The following is a 22,424-nucleotide window of genomic DNA, read 5'->3' on the forward strand; positions in this document are numbered from 1 at the left end:
GCCTCACACATATTCATACACACAATTTATGGTGAATGCCGTCTCGTTCTGAGGGAATCCTATAGGAATAATTGGTACAGGAGAACAAGGGAACTTAAAACAGGGACAAATTTAAGTCATTCTGAAACATTAACATTTTCAGCACATTTCTCTTTACTTTCTCCCTTTCAAACTCCTCTCACTTTCATCCACATACACACAAAGAGCAACACTCATCTCTGATGTGAGCGACAGCTGCATGCTTCCTCCTCTTGTGCTTGATTAGGAGCTGAAGGGACCTGTCCAATCAGGCCTATTCACACAATACCCCTGCATTCACACAAGCCCCGTGACCTCCCGTGACCCAGCTGGGGCTCCGCCCCTTCACCTTGACCTTCAGTACACACCCTCCCTCTCCTCAGCACTCCAAACCGCATATCCAATCATGAAAATGGCCAGCAAATTGGGACCATTGGCGTAGATCGGCAGAACGGCACTCGAAAGCACAGCTAATTAAAAAATCAAGTGCAAAGCTCCGAGCTCAAAACTAAACAAGAGATGGTGGGACGACGAGTGTGTACACAGTGTCAAATTACAGCGGTGGGGTTCTCTGTTTGAATGGTGTGAGCGTTTTTGTTGTCCTTAAAATGAAAATGGTGGCCTACTGAAAGGACCTTATCAATCAACTGTTTAAATTGCCAGTTAACAATGGCAGATTGGTAAAAAGCGACTTGGAAATGATGTCATAATACATTCAACGAATTCAGAGTGGTTTTCATATGGATTTGTACTTACAGTCCTCAAACTTAGCGCAAGGGCTTTGATGAGTGGGCTCTGTCAGGTCTTTTCCATCCTGCAGTTTGGAGTAAATCTCCAGGGCTTTATTCTTCCTCGCCTCTGTCTTCTTGGTCTCCTTCTTCCTCTTCCTCTTCTCTCGGAGTTTGTCGGACCTGTTCCTGTGCTTTTCAGCATGGTCACTCCTCTCTGGGCACTGCAGGACCAGAATGGTCCCCTCGTTTGCTGGGCTTTCTTTAATTTAGCAGACATCAAGCATATAACATGCATATTAGATTATTTAATAATGCACAGCTGACTTGTGATTAGTGGCTTAATATAAATTAATAATAAAATTTAAATCAATTGAAAAATAAATATAAATTGTTCACAAAATGCATTTTTTATTTCTTATAATATAATTGAATTATATAATCATATAATATATTGCATTTTAAAAAAAATTAAACAAAAATATATGAAGAATTGTTTGTATGGCTGCAAAGTGAAAATAATAATCCTGATTTCCTGCCAATCTTTAGAAAGCAGAATGCAATAGTAATAATGGAAAATTCATCAAATTTTCGATTTCTTTCAAATTTCTTTTAGATTTCTTTATAATTATTTACAGATCCCAAAAGCACTGTCTTGCCACCACCTGGGGGTCCCAGACCCCAAACCCCTGCTTTATGGCCCTGGAAAGATGGAGACCACCCATAAAAATGTTCTGCTGCGCTGACCTTTAATATTCTGTTTTCTTCTAAATGCTTCTTCTAATCTACAATTAATTTTGTGCATTTTGAAACATACAACAGTGATAGAATTAGATGTATTTGTTTAATTTATCAATGTGTGAGACCACAAACAATGCTTTCTTTCTTTTTTTGTACCTTTACTTGGATTTTTCTGTGAATCGGATACCAATGGGTCTTCTGTGGCAGAATTCTCAAATGTTCCCCTTAACTCTTCCATTCAAAATGTACTTATTCTGTTTCCTTCCTCCTTTACACTTCATAATCACATTTTCTGTCCTTCCTCAAAGACACCATTTAAAAGCAAAATGCTCTCTTGAGAGACCTGGAGGTCTGTTAATTTACCAGCGGTCCCAAATTAGCAGCTTCCATTAGAACTCATTGAGAAGTCCTCACAAAGCACTTCCTGCGTTTAGAGACACAAAGAGTGAGATCGATTAGCACTGAACCTGTGGGGGTTTCTGGATTGTGTGTTCTTCAGCATTTCAATCTAAAACACTGGACTGTGATGTGGCTTTGTGCAACAGTGTGAGAGAGAGGAGAACAGGAAAATCAGCTCTCGTTCTCATTAACACAACTGCACATGAATTCCAGGGGTCAGTTTGTTAATTATTCAACCTCATGTTTCTACATTTGCGATTACAGAATGGGCTAGTAAATGTACAATAGTAAATGTCTTTGAGAGAGTGGTTCTCAACTGGTTGGTTGAGATCCAGAAATGGGCTGCCAGTCTGTTCAGTGTTATAGACAGCAAGGTAAAACAATGCTAAATGCAATTAATAAAATGCAACTAATCATAGTTGTGCCAAGTTAGCTCATTTGCCGCAAATATGTGGTTTGTGTCATCTAAAATGTATTTTAAAAAGTGATCAGTTGACATAACTTCAAAAAACGTGAGGAAACCCGTTGCCCTAAAAATGATTAAGTAAACAGACTTCATGCGTAATTGAAAAAAATAAGTTATGTGAACTTGACAATTCCACATAACTTTTTTTTTTACCTTAATTTACTTAATCATTTTAAGGCAACCGGTTTCCTCTCTTTTTTAACTTAAGTCAACTGATCTCTTTTTACAGTGATTAATTATTGATTAATATTTTTATTAAAAAATAATTCTATAAAAAATATTACACTATTAAATTACAATAATATATTAATAACGACAATACTGAAAACTATTCTAAAATAATATGTGTAATATTCCAGTTTTTTTTAAATCAATTGCATAATAGATTTTAAGGGAATTTTTTGTTTACTTTATATACCGAATAAACTTTTTATTTTTTTATTTTTTTATAAACTGATTATTAATCAGGATTAAACACAGTTCGGGTATTGTTGATAAGAGCAGGTGTCTCTGCTTTTATTTCATTTCTGATCATATAGGCTAATACTGCTTTGGATTTATCACCTTGACAGATGCCAATACATCACGCTCAGCCTTTAATGGTGTGAAAACATTTCGCAAAACGAGCAAATGAGACGTGAAAATGGACAGTTAAGCACTTGCTCAGCTCTAAAAATGGGCCGTAATGGATCTGTGATCAGCTCTGTGCAACGTGAGAATACTGACAACAAGGCACCTTTGCATAAATCCTGCAAGGGCAAACGGGTTTACATAGTTTATGATTCATAGTTTATGATCCACAGACTGTTGGTCCTTGTAATCTAAGCAAGCAGACTGCTGCAGCCCAAACCTGATGTTGGAAAGTTTTCTGTTCATGCAAATTTTAAAATCAGCCAATCATGGAAGACATTTGTTGTTTTTCTTAAAAAAAAAAAAAAAAGAAAAGAAAAAGAAGAAGAAGATAAAAAAAATGCTTGCAAGTCTTTACACGTGAGATCAGAGAATGTCAGGTTCTACTTCCCATGGGAAAGCACATTTATTGATTTTTGCTCTAAAATAACATAGTGAAACCACATTTGAATTGTTAATTAATTCTATTAGAGACCTTTCTGTCTAATTTTACACAGATTTAAATACTTTATACTTTGATTAAAAAAGACTGCATGGAATGAACTACTAAATCAATACATTTTGAGTCAACATACGATTCAGAATGAGCACTGTATGTTTCTAAAAACATTGTTTTTTTCAATGTTTTCAAAAAAAAAACAGTTTTTTTCGTGTATTTTTTTGTGTGTGTGTGGATTAAACATCTCCAGACCCTGACCGTTGTGTGAAATCAAGTTTCACAGGGTAATTTCCGAAACTCAACTAATTCCATTCAGTGCGGCCTATCTCTCCCTGTAAAACCTCCTTTTCTTACACTGCCTAATCCTCCAATGCAGAACAGTGATTACTTAACGGTCAAAGCTGGAAACAAGGCACTGACCTGCTTAGAAACCATCTTAAACCCACACACGCCAGGTTACCATACCAACTGGCCGGCCTGAAAGAGACAGATAGCTGGATTTGGCTGAGAGTGGCAGAGTCAAATCCTACATCTGGCCCTCCCCTGGTGCTCACAAGGCCATAGAAGACAAAACACAAACCTCCCCTGGTCCGCCTTGGTTAACACACACCCTGCCCACCCTCCCATGTGGAAATCCGAGCATCCAGCGCACCAGAAAGAAGCAAGAAGGTCGACCGTGTATCTCTTTCTTTGTGTGTTTGAGAAAGGGATGAGCGTCAACAACACAATCGGACGGCAAGAGGCTTTCAGCAGTGCCACCCAAAGCCATTCGCCTCCATCTTTTGGCAGAATAAAGGGAGGGGTGGAGGAAAAAGGGAAAATCCCTCCTTGATTATTATTCATGGTACTGATTGTCCTTTCTGGATCTTCAGTTTCCCAACACGTCATTCCATTCCAGCAGCGCTGACAAGTGCCAATCAAAGAGTCGGTATCCGGGTCTCAGCGCTGTCCAAACGATTGAGGATTTGGCAAACAATGGCTTCCGAGCCCTCGGTGACAGTGAGAGAGAGACAATGGTGGCAAAGTGACTGTGTCAGTGTGTGGTCCTGTTTTAGGGTGAAACGATCCTGCTCCGAACACGGCTAATCTCTCCTTCCCCATCTCTTTCATTCACGCCCTTAATCTTTTCGCCAGTGCCTGGTGTCTTCCAGAACAATCCTCCTTGGTCAGTCTGGTTTAGGCCCTTGTTTTTGTCCGGGATGATGGCACATTCATGTCCCTCTGTGACATCTTCAGTTTCAGCTGAATGCTAAAGACTATAATAAACACTTTCAGGGGTCACCCGAGTGACCAGGAGAAAAGCAATAGTTGCCATTCCGTCACAAAAAGGGATTAGGACACCTATGAATACATGAGTCAGGAGGACAAAGGAGTGGTCAGGGAGCCGAAACTGGTGGGAATCGGGACCGTGTCATGTGTCATTTTGTGCAGTGACCGAAACACCTTCATTAGTGTGTGCGAATCATGATTCTAAAATTAATAGTTTCTTCAAGCGGATGAATAATTAATGGTGCCTAACACACGTATTAGTTTTATAAGAAAAAAGCGAAACAAATTTAAATCGGACTAAACCACACACAAAGAAGCAGATTATGTCATTTTTGATTGCCTTAACCCTGTAACGCCTGACATATTAAATAATGCTCTGATATATATATATTAATATTAAATGGAACAGTTAATTGTACCTTCAGATAAAATCTAAAATAAAAAATATTTATATCAAATTTGATATACCTCAGGCTTTAATGGTTCACATAGTGTGATATATGAGAATATGGAGCTCATTCTCGAGGAGGAAAGAACAGGCCCAAACTGTGCAGAAATATGCCATTGTGCATATAAGTGCAGTTGCTGAAATTTTGGATACGTCTTAGTAAGATGATATTTAAATGCTTGGTTTTATCATCATAGCACTGTAGCTTTTATTGCGCAGGGCAAAATATATAATGCAATAAATAAACGTTTGTTAAAAGCCTATTGTATCATATTTGAGACACAGATTTTAACATGATTTTCCTAAAAAAAAAAAAATGATGTTTGGATAATCAAGAAAACCATGTAGTAGATTTTGTACAGTAGATTTTTCAGCAAAATTTTGAACGTCTATCATTTCATTTGAAGGCATCATTTGATCACCCTCATGTCTTTCCAAACCTGTATGACTTTGTTTCTGCTATGAAACACAAAAAGAAGATATTTTGAAGAACTATGTATCCATGTAACGAAAGTAATTGGGGTCTGAAACAACATTGGACCCCACTGACCTTTATTATATGAACAAAGAAAGTCATACAGATTTGGAATTACATGAGGGTGAGTAAATGATGAAAGAATTAAAACATTTTGGTGAACTATCCCTTTAACATTAGCAGCTTTGATGGTGAGTAATGTGCTTTCTTCTCCAACTTTCCCCTATAAAATTGAGACCTTTAAGAGGTTTTTGCTTATTTTTGAGTTCCAATCAGTGATAATCCACATGGTATTCTCAGCAGGAAGCTTTAATCTCATGTCCACAGTTTTAGACACATTGAGGCCTCTTCAATACATACTGGCCCCGGGATGACCTCGCACTGACCCCACACTGACCCTCTCCCCAGGAGTGACCATGTCTTTGGACTTTGAGGAGGGTTGTTGTGCTCAGACACTCCCACCGTCTCCTAGGTTACATGAGTAACATCTCTTTTGAGGTGAATTACTTTTATTTGCCCGTCTTGGTGAAAGAACTGAACCCAAGGTCCCTTATTTATTTTTTTCTGGTAAGTCTCGAATGACTAACCCAGTCTTTAGGTGTTGGGTCTAAATAAGAAAGGAATTTTAAGTCAATACCCCATTGGTGTTATAGCAAAATACCACTCACCTGTCAACAAAGCACTGGGAGAGAGTGGCGACAAATAGAGCGAGACATCTTCATCTTGCAACTCGCAACCTTGGGGAGAAACAAGATTTTTTTTTTTACAGATTAAGAACCACTAAAAATTCACAGAATTGACGAAAGAAAAATCAGATTTTCAGTCTTTTATGTTTTTGCACTTTCAGTGCTGGGTTGCGGCAGTAAGGGCATCTACCATAAAACATGCCAAATTGGCTGTGTGTGTTTTGGGTTTTTTTTTGCTTGATGCCTGGTCACCACCTACTTTCATTGTGGAAAAGATCAGCGTTAACATTCGGCGAAATTTCTTCTTTTGTGTTCCACAGAAGTAAAAGACGTATGGGTTTGGAATGACATGAAGATGAGTAAAACATTACATTTTTGTAATGTTTTAACTGAACTGACTCTTTAAGCACCTCAAAAGAAATTTCCTCAAAAGGAAATTATTTTAAATGTCATTGAGCTTTAGAACAGGGTTGTTTTGTGGGGCAACATTGTGCCCTGCATAAATGCCAGTCTGAGCCGCTAATGGAGGAAGGCGACTGATTGAGTAACATGGAACATTACTTCCTCAACACAATGACGGATGTTGGTCATTAACGCTATTCTTCAAAGCTATGGCAGATGCTTCACCACAGTGCCATAGTTGAATTGGCTTGAGTTGGATTTTTCCATTCTGGTTAAGGTTGCATCATGAGAGGTAGAATGAGAGTAGGCTACATTATAGGAGCAGACTCTTAATTTTCTTTCTAGGCACTTATTTCATTTATGTACATAAGATGGCCACACAGAGAAGACCGGCCTGGCATCAGGCAGCTGCCTCTCAGAGGGATTATGTGGCTTAACTGTACCAGAGGCACAAGGATACCAAACACTGGCCTGGCAGCGATGAGAGCTCCATGGAGTGGCACCTTAGGCCAGTTGCATAAATATACAGTAGCCACTATGTTAAGACTGTATCTTAAGAATTAGTCTGACCAACCTGCAGTTAGTCAAGGGGCAATTCAAATTTGACCAATCGACTTTTTAATGTAACTGTCATAAAAAAACACACATCTATAACCAGTCTTAAAGAGAAAAAAAATGAGATGACTAACTTGTAAGACTAGTTTATGTAACCGGCCATTTTACTCTGTACACTCTCAGCACATGCAGGTATTCACCCCTCAGGTGGACATTATGAAAGGTGTGTTATACCACTCACATGCTGGAAATTAGGTCTGTGTCTGAAAGCTGTTAAATATGATCACATGTGTATTCAGCATGTTTATTCATGATCAAATCGGTTTAATTTTTTGATGAATGTTTAAGGGAATATTCTGGGTTACACGCAAGTTAGGCTGAATAACAGAATTTGCAGCATAATGTTGATTACTACAAAAAAATATTATTTTGACTCTCTCGTACTCTTAAAAAACAAGAAAAACAAAAAACGGATGTTAAGGAGAGGCAATTTATATAATCACTTACACATAACTTTTAAAAATTTGGGGTCAGTAAGATTTTTTAATTATATGAATACTTTTATTCAGCGAGGATAAAAGACCGTTCAACTGTTGCAATTTTTTTTTCCAAATAAATGCTGTTCGTTTAAACTTCCACTCATCAACGAATCCTAGAAAAAGTTATCACAGTTTTCACAAAAATATTAAACAAAAGCAAATTAGCACAAAATCAGCATATTAGACTGATTTCTGAAGGATCATGTGACACTGAAGACTAAATTACATTTTAAAATACATTTTATTAAAAAGAAAACAGTTTTTAACTATTTCAATGAAAATACATTTCCGCAACATTGCTGTTTTCACTCAAGCAAGGGCAAACATAAGAGACTTCTTTCAAAATCATTCAAAAAAATCTTACCAGCCCCTAACCTTAGTGTACATTAATTCTTCTGTTAAAAGGTGTGTTTTATCTGTAAAGCTGTTTAAATCATCCTTTTTAACAGTTGTTATGGTTTATGACGTTAAGTTTTAAAGTTGTAAAATTGGATATAACTTAAATAGTAAGTAATCTTTAACATGCATATTGTTTAGGTTTTATGGCTATACGTTTGAAACAGTGAATACACTGTAAAAAAATTTATATGATCAATAAGTTATGACATTATGACACAACTCATCAAAATAAATTCAACATTTTTTTTTTTACTTTTTTTGTAGTAATCAATATTATGCCACAAATGTTGTGACCTGAGCTTAATGTACTGAACCTGGAACATTCATCAAAGCAAACCATACAATTGATTTTTTTTCAAATGAAAAAAATCTTGATATCAGCAGTGAAAGGGTTTGGAGACGATGTGAGCATTGATTCATCTGTGTCAGATGTCATTTCTCAACAGTTAACAAATCAGTTACGTGTATGGTGGTGTGAGGGATGGTGCACCTTGGTCCTCACAGGTGGGTTTCTTTCGGTTCATAGAGCTGCTCTCAGACACTCTTGAGCTGACAGAACAAGAGGATGATGTCCTTGATCCACTCTCCACATTGATGGGCTAAAAGCACCAAAATGAACACACAAACAGGTCAACACAAGAAGGACAGAAGTGTATAACCACCAAATGAAAACGTGTGTGTTTGCGGCCATGGCCGTGCTAAGTGTGGGCCCTGCTGTGCTGCAAAGAAGCAATGGCCTGAACAGTAATCAGTCCTGGGGAAAATCTATTGTACAAGAACTTAATTGACAGCAGCTTACAACACATTCATGTTTCGCCACCATACCCCTCCCCTCGCCTTCCTCCTCCTCCCTTCATAAAAGAAAGATTAATGCCTCCATCCCTTTGCACCTGCATCAAGTGTTTTGTGTCCTCGTACCCCTTGCTGACACTGTTTACCTCCTAAACCTTGCCCTCTGGCCCCACTGTGGCACATCCATGCCCTAAAATCCAGCCCCCTTATCAGCGTGGCAAGTCAGAGGAGCCCAACTTCCTTGCGGCTGCACCTTTTTCTTGTCCGTATTGACTCATTAGCCCCACACCTGCCACCCAGCAGCAAGCAGAAATCCCCCAGTCGCCTCCATACAGAAATGACAGCCATAAAGTCGCTCGTAGATTCCTCTATGTGTGTTGAAATGGTTTTATGAGCAAGGCACTCACCCCAGGGCACTTTCTGTGTCCCTTGAAAGTTGCCAAAGAATCTTGGCCGCTGTTTCTGCCACTTAATGGTTTGCGGTTGTCCAAGACTGCAAATAGACACACGCACGCTTGAAAACAACAGCCATATTTACAAGTGCAAAAACAATACATGAAGAGGGACGATAGTGAGTGATTAATGCCTTGTTTTTGACATGACTGAAGGTCCATAATCCTTCTGCAAATACTGATAGAAATGGTGCCTCACAAACCTGCAGCAGCACCTGTCTAGTCGGAGCATGCCAGGTGCAGACACACCTAGCGAGGAGCCTGGCCTCCACGCGCTGTCGTGCGTGTTTGTGCCAGACTTTAGAAACACATTAACACTATTTCAAAACACATCCCATCAAGATTGCACCCAGATCTGATCCGGCACACGTGGGCTTCCTTTGTAGTGCCTTTATCTGTGGATTGCGCCTGAACAATGCACAATAGCCGCATCGCAGGATCAAGTCCTGATAGGGGGGCCGTCGAGACCAGACGTGTGGATGAACTGAGGTTTTGGGTTAATGATAAACTTGACCCGTTTTTTATCTTGATTAATATGACTTTTTCATAACTCCATAAAGCTTTTTTTGGAGGAGCAACAAACCGCTACATCTTTATGGCTTCAGTTAAGGACTTGTAGCCGCGCGCCCTGGAACAGATGAGAGGCATGCCGGCTTTGGTTCAAAGGTAACGGCAATGGGGTCACACACACACACACGCACAGAGACAAATACTGAAAACATTACTCTCAAGGACGGCCAACAATCGGCACACCCGTAACGTTATTCCCCGACGCCCTCTCCTTTACACAGCACAAATGCCAAATTTCCCCAACTCAAATCAACCGTTCCTCTTGGAATTTTTTTTCCCCTCCTAACTGCTATTTTTCAGAGTTATTTAAAGGCAATCAAGGAGCTGTTGCTCGTGAATGTAAACATCGCAATCTGATGTGAGGTGACGGGGAAAGATAGCATGGGTCCATTGGGTCTGCCTTTTTACGCGCAAATACGCGCAGAGACAGGCAAGCTTATACGTGCGCACACCCACACACAAACAGACGCACACATCTACCGCTACGCTGGACAGGTGCTTGGCAGCTTGCTATATGATATGTAATGTACCTGTGGACTGATAATATTGGGGAATGCCCGAGCTCCAGACTCTAAGGCCAGGTTCATACTCCTCCCCGTCCGGAGTGCAACACCATTCGGGGCTTGGGATGGAACCAGGGCTTTCAGATCCTTTTCGGTCCAATAGCAAAAGCTGCACGCGGGACAAAGATCCCAGATCACCAGAATCACATCCCACAGTCAGTGCTGCAAGTCCAGGGCTCAGATCTGTGGAAAAATAGAAAGGACAGGCATATCAGCCATAGCTCAGCTATAGTGTGAATGTGACATAACAGCACTTTCGTTGCTTTGCTTTTAGTGAAAATTGAATTAAAGATAATTAATAATGAATAGATGATAAATCAAAGAAAATTGTAAGATTTTTCTGTAAAATCAGTGATAAATTGGAAGAGTGGTCTAAATTGAACATGTAATGGTAGTGGTTTTTTTTTTTATATAGGCTCTGGTTGAACAAAATAATATTGGAATTAATATTCTAATATATAATATATTTATATAATTTTAAATATATTTCAAATATATGTAATAATATTTTATTGATTATTCATAAGCATGTATCCAAAATGACCATACAGTTTATGAACATCACATTTTTATCACATTTTTTCCCCTTTGGGCTGTTCCATGTGACTGCTATATACTATATATTATATATTGCTGTATATTACTATATATATATATATAAATTATGACAGGCTAATGCCCAGGGTTTTTTTTTTACCAAGTTAAGTTACATTTACTGTTGTACCAATAACTCTGGAATAAATATATAATATAATATTATATAATATTATATAATATAATATTCAGGGCTTCAAGAGTTGAACAACTTAAATGTTTTTTTTAATAAATTTAAAAATAAACAGATGATTGTCAACGTCTGAACTGTGCCTATGTCTGAAATCTATGTACTAGGCTTGCCTTTCTTTTTTTCCTTCTTTTTTAAGAGGGTTAAGGATCACACTTTCATCATGTCCCATAAGGGGTCCTGTGTTTGCAATCACACCCTGTGGAAATGGCATCACTATCGCTATGGGCCACATATGCAAATCTCTAACCTACATCACTGAGGTGTGGCAATTCAGGGAATTCACTCTACTTTCTCACTCTGAACCCTGAATCTCAGCACACAACACGTTATTTTTAAAGGCACTTGATGTCACATGTCTGTCCTGTCTTGGTTATGCACTTGAGTGTTTTGTTATGTTGGGCCATGTGCTCTTGTTATTGTCTGGTCCCTCCCCCTTGTTATCTGATTATTGGTTTATTTGTCCCACCTGTTATCCTCGTTACCCACCTTATTTGCCTTCCTTTTTAAGTCTCCTCTTGTTTGCTGTCTTTGTCGGATCTTTGTCTTTTGTCACCCCGGTTTCCCTGTGATGGTCGTCATGTTCTTAGTTAGTATTGGTTCTCCTAGTTCAGTGTTGTTTTATGTTTCATTTATTGTGTTTTCCCCTTTGTGGGTTTTTGCTTTGTGTTTTGTTTTATTTAGTTAATAAATCATCCCTTCACTGCACTTGAGTCCTCCTCTCCACTTTTGTAAATTGTATCGTGACAGAAAGATCCGACCACTTGAGGACTCAGCAGAATGGAGGATGAGGAGTTTGACTGGGCGAATCTGGATGACAATTATATGGATGACGATTACTTGGATTGCCCGGATTACACCATCGCCACATTTGGGTCAACCCAATTTTCGTCCACCTATGGTGACAGAAGGACTCCGCCTAACCCTGGGTCCAGCGGGGGGTTTTCGAGATTCTCTTCCCCAGCCACGGAGCAGGAGAGGAGAGATTTTCGGGGGACTCGCCTGATCATTTTTCGAGGGACCCGGGGAGGTTGTAAGGGAGGACGAGAGGGTCGAGAAGTGGTTCAACACCACGCTCCATCCGGGGCCCTCTTTGATTCCGGGCCATTGAGGGACAGCTCAGGACTTACTTCTCGCCGTCACGGACGGAGGAGGAGGAAATGCCCGTCTGCCCAACGAGAGACTGTTCACGTCCCGTCTGCCCAGCGAGAGACTGATCACATTCTGTCTGTTCCAGAGGCGGAGCCAGTGCCTGTTCCTGTTCCTGAGCCGGAGGCAGAGGCAGAGGCAGAGGCAGAGGCAGAGGCAGAGGCAGAGGCAGAGGCAGAGGCAGAGGCAGAGGCAGAGGCAGAGGCAGAGGCAGAGGCAGAGGCAGAGGCAGAGGCAGAGGCAGAGGCAGAGGCAGAGGCAGTGCCTGAGCCGGAGGCAGAGGCAGAGCCAGTGCCTGTTCCTGAGCCGGAGGCAGAGCCGGAGGCAGAGCCAGTGCCTGTTCCTGAGCCGGAGGCAGAGCCAGTGCCTGTTCCTGAGCCGGAGGCAGAGCCAGTGCCTGTTCCTGAGCCGGAGCCCATGTCGGTTCCGGACCCAGTGTTTGTGTCTGTGATTGTGTCTGTCCTTGTGACTGTTTCTGTCCTAGTGTCTGTTCCTGAGCCAATGCCTGTTCCAGAGGCAGAGCCAATTCCGGTTCCAGAGCCGGAGGCAGAGCCAATGCCTGTTCCAGAGCCGGAGGCTGAGCCGGTGTCTGTCCCTGAGCCGGTGTCTGTCCCTGAGCCGGTGTCTGTCCCTGAGCCGGTGTCTGTCCCTGAGCCGGTGTCTGTCCCTGAGCCGGTGTCTGTCCCTGAGCCGGTGTCTGTCCCTGAGCCGGTGTCTGTCCCTGAGCCGGTGTCTGTTATCGAGCCGGTGTCGGGTACTGAGAGGGCTTCACCGCCCTTGCCGTCAGAGGGGCCTGCTCCGCCCTGGCCGTCAGAGGGGCCTGCTCCGCCCTGGCCGTCAGAGGGGCCTGCTCCGCCCTGGCCGTCAGAGGGGCCTGCTCCGCCCTGGCCGTCAGAGGGGCCTGCTCCGCCCTGGCCGTCAGAGGGGCCTGCTCCGCCCTGGCCGTCAGAGGGGCCTGCTCCGCCCTGGCCGTCAGAGGGGCCTGCTCCGCCCTGGCCGCCCGAGACGTCTTCACCGCCCTGGCCGCCCGAGACGTCTTCACCGCCCTGGCCGCCCGAGACGTCTTCACCGCCCTGGCCGCCCGAGACGTCTTCACCGCCCTGGCCGCCCGAGACGTCTTCACCGCCCTGGCCGCCCGAGACGTCTTCACCGCCCTGGCCGCCCGAGACGTCTTCACCGCCCTGGCCGCCCGAGACGTCTTCACCGCCCTGGCCGCCCGAGACGTCTTCACCGCCCTGGCCGCCCGAGACGTCTTCACCGCCCTGGCCGCCCGAGACGTCTTCACCGCCCTGGCCTCCCGAGACGTCTTCACCGCCCTGGCCTCCCGAGGGGTCTTCACCGCCCTGGCCTCCCGAGGGGTCTTCACCGCCCTGGCCGCCCGAGGGGTCTTCACCGCCCTGGCCGCCCGAGGGGTCTTCACCGCCCTGGCCGCCCGAGGGGTCTTCACCGCCCTGGCCGCCCGAGGGGTCTTCACCGCCCTGGCCGCCCGAGGGGTCTTCACCGCCCTGGCCGCCCGAGGGGTCTTCACCGCCCTGGCCGCCCGAGGGGTCTTCACCGCCCTGGCCGCCCGAGGGGTCTTCACCGCCCTGGCGGCCCGAGGGGTCTTCACCGCCCTGGCGGCCCGAGGGGTCTTCACCGCCCTGGCCGCCCGAGGGGTCTTCACCGCCCTGGCCGCCCGAGGGGTCTTCACCGCCCTGGCCGCCCGAGGGGTCTTCACCGCCCTGGCCGCCCGAGGGGTCTTCACCGCCCTGGCCGCCCGAGGGGTCTTCACCGCCCTGGCCGCCAGATGGACTCTGTGTTTCGCCCTGGCCGTCGATGGACTCTCTGTTTTGCCCTGGTCTGTCAGTCCCGCCCTGGTCTGTCCCTCCCGTCCCGCCCTGGTCTTTCCCTCCCGTCCCGCCCTGGTCTGTCCCTCCCGTCCCTCCCTGGTCTGTCCCTCCCGTCCCGCCCTGGTGTTTCCCTCCCTGGTCTGTCCCTCCCGTCCCGCCCTGGTCTGTCCCTCCCGTCCCGCCCTGGTGTTTCCTTCCGCTCCCGCCCCGGTTTTATGGAGCGTCTGGTAGCCGCTCCATAGGGAGGGGGTAGTGTCACATGTCTGTCCTGTCTTGGTTATGCACTTGAGTGTTTTGTTATGTTGGGCCATGTGCTCTTGTTATTGTCTGGTCCCTCCCCCTTGTTATCTGATTATTGGTTTATTTGTCCCACCTGTTATCCTCGTTACCCACCTTATTTGCCTTCCTTTTTAAGTCTCCTCTTGTTTGCTGTCTTTGTCGGATCTTTGTCTTTTGTCACCCCGGTTTCCCTGTGATGTTAGTCATGTTCTTAGTTAGTATTGGTTCTCCTAGTTCAGTGTTGTTTTATGTTTCATTTATTGTGTTTTCCCCTTTGTGGGTTTTTGCTTTGTGTTTTGTTTTATTTAGTTAATAAATCATCCCTTCACTGCACTTGAGTCCTCCTCTCCACTTTTGTAAATTGTATCGTGACACTTGATTACAATTTATGTTAACCAGTGCCTTTCGGAGTTACGCCTCCATTTGTAAACACAGACAAAAGATGGGGAGACATACAAATGTGATGAAAAAGATACTGATTGAGGGATAATGTGTAACAATCACCCCATTTTTTTTAATGTCCCCAGATGAAAAAAGTACTTCTCTGAGGACCTCTCAGTTATGTCTTATTTTAGTATCAGTTTTTGTCTTAGATGTTTCTCCTACAACTCCTTTAGAGAAAAAACATGCAAAAACCATAGACGTCTTGCTGGTTACGCTACTTAAGCTTGGTGGGAACACCAGTCGAACCAAAATTTACCAACATTTCTCACATTATCACAGTTTATTCGCTATAGTTTAGAAAATGGTAATAAAATATGACAAGAACTGCCATTCTGACGGTTGGTTTCCAACCTGATGGTTTCGGCCATCCTTCTTTTAGACTGTCTCACAAATGAATTAAGTTGAATAGCTGTCAGCTGTTAAATGTAAGTGCATAATTAGATAATACCAATTCAGGTCAACAAATTACCAAGCAATGCTTAATTTTGTTCAGTCTATGGTGTAAAAAGGTCACATTAGCCATTAAAGAACACTTAAGCAAAACATGGTCAGCGCCAGTATGTGGAGTGTAACATGGATCGTGACGTGTTCTGTGGCGTTGAGCGTTAATGCTCTGACCCTGGCAGCGCATGCGCGTGGGGTTGTGTGTGTGAGTTGTTTTTCCTCGTCTGCCAGTAAAGGCTTGACTAAACCAGTCTCTCGTGTCAGCGACTCTTTGCATCTTATAAACACTGGCGCAGGTCAAAGTGTCTTAATAATTTTTGGTCCCAAATTTGTATACATTTTACAGGTAGTCCACTGTAAGAATTTTGGGTATAATATGTCAGTTAACTTTATTTTGCTTTCTCCACATACATAAATGAACTATAGTGTCCTGCACCCACTAGTAAAACAATATCAAAAATGATATCTGTTGTCTGAATAATTTTTGGTTTGACTGTGCTAGTTTTCTAAGACACATGAGATTACTCACTTTTACAAGGATAAAAAATCTAATAAATGGGTGTATTAAACAAAATAATTCATCTGATTGGAGTCTAGGAGGAACTAAACTGAGATATCAGAGACATCTCATTTGAGATTTTCGATTACTATAGGTCAGCCTGTGTAAAGTTTGTTCACTAATGCATATAACACCTCTTCATCTTTACTGAAGAAAAGACTCAAAAAACTCTTTAAGATATCAAAGCCTAGTTTTGAAACCTGGTCTAACACTGCCACCCAGATTGAAACTGTCTTTATGCCATCTTTAAGAAATCCTTGAAATGGCCAGTTTGCCGTAAAACATTTCTAAAGAGGAAAAAACTACTGACAATTAGTCCATATGAATTTGTACATAATGACATGCATTACATCGGCTGGTGTCTATGCAGCTGAACATTGTGCATTACAAACACATGTCAGTCGTAAAGAGGGAGCTAGAAAGGTGAGAGGGTCAGGTCACAGACACCCGGAAACACTTAACACCTTGTCAAGAGTCAGGACAAGGTGCTGACTCCCCCCCACCCCCACCCCCCAACAGTTTTATACTGTAAAACTGTATTTTCAATCCCTTAAACCTACCCACCACAGGAAAAAACATTTTCCATTTTCAATAAATTTTGATATGATTTTTAAGCTGTTTTACTCATTGGGACCAAATAAATGTCCACAAGGTCAAAAATGACTGGTATTACTATCCTTGTGGGGACATTTGGTCCCCAAATTGTTGGAAATACCAGGTACACATACACACACAGCAATAATCCTCAGGGCAGAGTAAAGACTTAAGTTTCTGACAAAAACAAACAGATTTGAAAAAATGTCTGCAAGGCAACGTGAGGCAATGCTTAGGCAGGTTAGCACACTGGTAAATGAAGTTTACACAGCAGCAATTCAATTTTATCTCTTGGACGTTACAATATTTGAGTTTTTGCACACCTGACTGTACTTATTTTTGGCCTTTTCTGTTGAAACAGAGAGTAAATGAATATGGCATGTCAAACCAGTATGCAAGCTTTAAAACAAACATGCTTATCTGTGCCATCCCCCTCGTTCACAATTAGCATGGACAATAATCTGATTACTTGGAACAACTTTTAAATATTGAGCCACTTCTGTGTGTTACAGAAAAGTCAATGGATGAAATTTGTCATTATGGAGAGTCTATGTTTAATGGGAAGCATCAACATTATTATAGCTCATATTTAGGGTTGGGGATTTAAAAGTGCTACCAGAAATATATATAAAAAAAAAAACATTACTGTATATATATACTATATACACTACCATTCAAATGATTAGAATCGGTACGATTTTTTAAAAGAAATTAATACTTTAGCGACATTTATAATGTTACAAAATATTTAGATTTCAAATAAATGCTATAATTTTCTATTAAGAAACATTTTTAAAAAAAATCAAGGTTTCCACAAACATATTAGATTGATTTCTGAAGGATCACATGACACTGAATACTGTAGTAAGAGCTGCTAAAAATTCAGCTTTGCATCACAGGAATAAATTGGATAGAAGAAAAAAACTTAATACAAAGTAAATATTCCAGGCCATATTCAATCACTTATATTTGCATAGTAGAATGACAATGCCTCTGTTTGGATTGTGTCCAATATTACCTGTGGTAGGTGAGGATCGGTCAGTTTGACTCCCGGGTGGGTGGTCTGGGGACACACAGGAACTTGAGCGAGGGGCCAGATCATCCAGCTCAGCAAAGATATCAGACTGGGACCCGTTGGACTGGGAGTCAGGGGTCCCTTCCATTATACACTGCCCTGAAACGGGCCAAACACATGATGTGTGTAAATAGAAACGCAATATACTGTGTAAACATCTCTCTATAGACTCTTTTCAGGAATTTGCATTTTATCGCAATGAACCTTTCTGACCTATTTCCTCAGCTGTCATACCAGCTTACGGTTTTATTATTGCCCCGGGCTGAATGAACATCAGCAAGGACCTCCGTGAGCTAAACAACAACCAGCATCACACCCTACCCTGCAGCACTGTCTCAATTCCTGGTAATGACTTTTAGCCTATAGCTTACGTGATAAACACAGATACAGTCTGTTTATACGAGGAAATACGTCAAAACGTTCATTGCGCTAAAATGCAAATTCCTAAAAAGAGTCTATGGAGAGATGTTTGCGCAGTATATTGCGTCTCTCTCTCTCTATATATATAGACAAACAAGGCCTTTCAACCAAGGCTTCCATATTCACTTGCACAGACACACGGCTATTGTAGGCAGGCCTCGGCTTACCACTCACACACACAATGGAGGGACTTGACTCAACACTTCAAAGCATATTGGTGCTGTCAAGCTTGCCGTCATCTTCAGCCAAGAGCTTCTTGAGATGGTATATGTGAATGTAAGGGAGTGCGTATGGATTTTGTGTACACCAGCCTGTAGGTTGGATGAAGGCAGCATCACAAATCTTGGTGTAAAATGCCACTGAAAGGTGATAGAAATGCCCTGGTAATCAAAATGTTGTTGCAAAAATGCCCCATTGTGAATTTCTTTTCTTTTTTTTTTTTTTATTCTGTTATCTATCAATTACCTACAGTACTATTCCATGAAAGACCTACTTAAGTGTTTAGTGGCTTATAGCTGTCTAATATCTTTATTCGCTGTCTCAAGGGTGAATGTTGTTCATTATGTGGCTAATATGTATGGAAGCTTCCTTTCCGCCTCACAGTAAAAAAAATATATATATTTGTAAGAAAGTTTAGAATAAACATTATACCTCATTGTGTAATAGAAAGTCACAATTGCGAGAATGTTATACAGTAAATGTTAGATTAGATATACACTAAACTTCAAAAGTTTGATGTTAAGTGTTTTTTTTTTATGAAAAAAGTCTCTTATGCCGACAAAGCCTGCATTTATTTATATAAGTGTCTTTAAATGTCAGTTGTCAATTTTGATCAATTTAATGCATCCATGCAGAATAAAAGTAGCCTATTGTATTTTAGCTTTGACCTTGTTACACTCCATATGACCCCAAGGCTTTGTGTGACACTACTTGCTAACCAATCAGAAATCAGATGTAAAAGAAGTTTCATCCTCATTCAAGTCAACATTTGAAAGTAGACAATTATTTCAAAATAAATTTAGCAGAAATTGAAGGACATTTCTGACACCTCGGTGGAAGGTGTTATAAAAATGTGTATTTGCCTGATCATAAAGGTTGTGTGTGTATGTTTAAATCATGGTTGAGTCAGAATGTTTAGTGGCAAATTCTCTTTAGTTAGTGTGAAATCCATATGTGTCTCAACTTTTTTTTTTTTACTTTCCCTCTCTGGCCAAATGGAGAGTGTCAGGGCCAGGCAGTGTGTGTGTGGTAGGGGGGTCTCAGTGAGGCCTGGGGGTCCCGCTCATTGTCAAGGACAGTTACACTCTTGAGATGGGACTGAAAGAGGTCGCTGTAGGGTTGGCCACTGACTGCTGGACCATAGCATGGGGGGTGACAGCAGGGCGTTTTTTTCCAAAATACTAGACTACCCTAGACTAGCCTATAGTGTTGTACACACAACCACACACACAAGTTAGGAAAAGGTCACTGATACCCCCACCCCACCCAAGTGTAATTTTCTGTCATTCTGTTGGATTTAATTTCCCACTAAACCACAGCTTCACTATCATATCAGTGATATATTTATCTGTCTGGCCGCATGAATTAGTAAACAAGGCACAGATTGTCACTTTATAATTACTCTGAAAAAAAAGAGAGAAAAGACGAAGAAACCGCTCTGCAAATTCTGAATTGTTTGCTCTCTTTCATGAACCCTCCGTTTGAGTCAGATGTCAGTGGCCTGGCTCTTTTTCCTGACTGGACGGTAAATTAGCGCATGGAGGGCATCTTAGAGATACGCATTGTAGCTGAGGCTCACTCACTGTTCACCCGTCAGAGAGGCGGCGGTCAGCTTGGATTTATGACCGCCGCTCCACACGTCTGCTTTTCAGGGAGCGGAGAGAATAGAGAGAGAAAAGAGGAAGAAAAAGGGAACGCGGGAGGCTGAAGCTAAGAGGGAAGAACACGCCGCAGCCGGCATCACCGCCACCCTCCCTCATCCCCCACAACATCCCCCATTGTAAAGGCCTTGGCCGCTTTGAACTGGGGAATCAAACGGTACCAGCCTGATTCCCTATCAAAAGAACCCCCTCGCTTTCCCTCTGCTTTCAGTAAAGAAGAGAAGAGAAAAGCTCCTTGCCATATTTATGACTTAGTCCCTCTGTCGAGAAAGCTGAAGCTCATGGTCATGATGTAGGACTTTGATTTTCTTTTGTTCTCTTTCATGTTTGAGGTACGGTGAATGTTCAATTCTATTTGGCCCAACTGACCCCCAGCGTGTGTGCATGAATACACAAGAGTCAGTCTAATAAAGCACACAGTGCTTGTAGGTGTGTGTGTGTGTGTGTATGAGATCAGATTTGGCCATTCTTTCAGGAATGTAATCTCTGAAAATATCCTCAGAAGAATAACAAACATTGAGTCATGTTCATTAACAGACTAACCTTAATTCATATCTAAAAAGGGCAATATGCATTATAGTGCAAAAAAAAAAAAACTTTTCCAGTAAAAATTTGCCAAACATCAAAGCACAATATTAAGTTTTACACAATTCTTAATAGATGACAATTTTCTGAAGTGCTTCTTGTTATTATGAAGTAGTCATTATAGTTTATATTATAGTCATTATAGTTTATAGCTTATATTTAGAACAATAATGTTTATATCCCATTAAAACTCACCTTGCAGTTCATCTTCCTGAGGCATAATGGGAGGAAGCACAGGCCAAAGGTTCCATTCTGACTGACTATCTGCTGCTGAGCAATCAGGCTTTTGAGACTGAATGCTCAGGTCAGACTGGCTGGATCCAAGGCGTCCATGCAGGCTTTCATCTGTGGACCATTGGGCGGCTGAGGTTTGCCGTGATTTAGGAGTTTTAGAGATGTAAATTGGAGTGTCTGGCAAGCAAGTGGAAGGTGTTTCTTGTTTGTAGGACTTGAGAGATCTGGAGAGACGTGCTTGAAGGACTTCCATTCGTGAGTTGGCTTGGCTGCAACTTCCAGCAGAGCTGAAGTGAAGCTCGGGGAGAGAAGTAGAGCAGCCCTTTTGATAATCATTATTCTGGTTGAGGTCATAAGCATGATTATCTTCGTCATCGGTGCTATTATCAGCATAATGGTCAACACTGAAGTTCACTGTTAACATAAAGAGAGTGCAGAGATAAGTCAATTAGGTTTCATTGCACCATTTACATTTTTAAGTCAGTATAAGGAGAACAGATACCTGACAAGGCCTCTGAGAAGCTACTGTTCAGGTCTGTGCTACGGCTGAACTGGCTGGATGAAGGGCGGCTGAAATCAGAAAGAGAATTTGGGGTCATAGAAGATGTTGGGGTGCCTGGAGTAATTGGGGTACTTGGGGTTCTTTGGGTGCCTGGAGTAATTGGGGTACTTGGGGTTCTTTGGGTGCCTGGAGTAATTGGGGTACTTGGGGTTCTTTGGGTGCCTGGAGTTGTTGGGGTGGCTGTAATGCTGGGGGTTGTCGGGGTGGATATTGGGGTCGTTGGTGTCATTGTCTCTTCTTTAGCCATTTCAGGGTGCCCTTGATTCAGATCTTGTGGAGCAGAGCATGCATCTTCTTCCTCATCTGTCAGCTGGAAGTGTGTATTGGGGGTTTGGGATCTCTGAGGTTCATCAATAAACCTAAGAGTCAGAGAAGGACTTGCTGGGGGTGCTGGAGAAGTAGGGGATCTGGGTCCATGGGGCAGAAACACATTGGATGTATTCCTTCTGGAATTATCCATGTGTTGGTGCCTCCTGACATCTGGGGAAAGAAGAGGTTGAAATGAACGTGAGTATAAGGTCAACCCATCTCTAAGGGGTAGCAGAGGTTCAGGACAGGGAGGTTCAACTCTGCAGGATGGTTGTCCCTTTGGGGCAGGATTGGACATCCCTCTCCAAAGGAGAGATTACATCTGGGTCAAGGTTATTGTTGCACTGGATAGTGAGGTTTGGGGAATCTTTACTCAAAAATGCAAATGAGAAAGTGCATCACTAATGCACAAGAGCAGAAATCCTTCACTAAGCAAACCATAGCATAGCACAGGGCACCCAGACTGCAGCTGTCTCATGTAGAGATGAACACGACACACTCAAACACACACTCACATACACACACACACACACACATACACACAGGCTTAATGACAGGCATTGTTCGGGGCACACACAAAAAGAGGTCCTGAATAATTAACATGGGGGTCCTGCATGAGGGTCAGGCGGAAAGCGTATTCATCATCATTTACAGCTAAAAAGGAGAGGAGAGAGGCAAAGGCCACCCAGCCCAATAGCTGATGCTG

General features: G+C 42.5%; 1 protein-coding gene across 2 annotated transcripts in view; it reads right to left on the bottom strand.

Annotated features, from left to right (window-relative positions):
* LOC130072264 (mucin-2) overlaps positions 1-22,424 on the bottom strand; it is a 53,602-nt gene that overhangs the window by 16,961 nt on the left and 14,217 nt on the right. The window contains exons 4-11 of one of the 2 annotated variants that reach the window (XM_056237286.1): positions 21,350-21,889; positions 20,809-21,261; positions 17,672-17,827; positions 10,539-10,754; positions 9,394-9,479; positions 8,697-8,793; positions 6,282-6,350; positions 775-1,008 (exon numbers count right to left, since the gene is read on the bottom strand). In XM_056237286.1, coding sequence (XP_056093261.1) covers positions 775-1,008; positions 6,282-6,350; positions 8,697-8,793; positions 9,394-9,479; positions 10,539-10,754; positions 17,672-17,827; positions 20,809-21,261; positions 21,350-21,889 — 1,851 coding nt within the window. Of the gene's footprint in view, positions 1-774; positions 1,009-6,281; positions 6,351-8,684; positions 8,794-9,393; positions 9,480-10,538; positions 10,755-17,671; positions 17,828-20,808; positions 21,262-21,349; positions 21,890-22,424 lie in introns of both variants that reach the window. The other variant, XM_056237285.1, reaches the window with a different exon arrangement.

The sequence above is a fragment of the Rhinichthys klamathensis genome, unplaced genomic scaffold, assembly GCF_029890125.1.
Source record: "Rhinichthys klamathensis goyatoka isolate OS25496 unplaced genomic scaffold, OSU_Roscu_1.1 h1tg000485l_1, whole genome shotgun sequence".
NCBI lineage: Eukaryota > Metazoa > Chordata > Actinopteri > Cypriniformes > Leuciscidae > Rhinichthys > Rhinichthys klamathensis.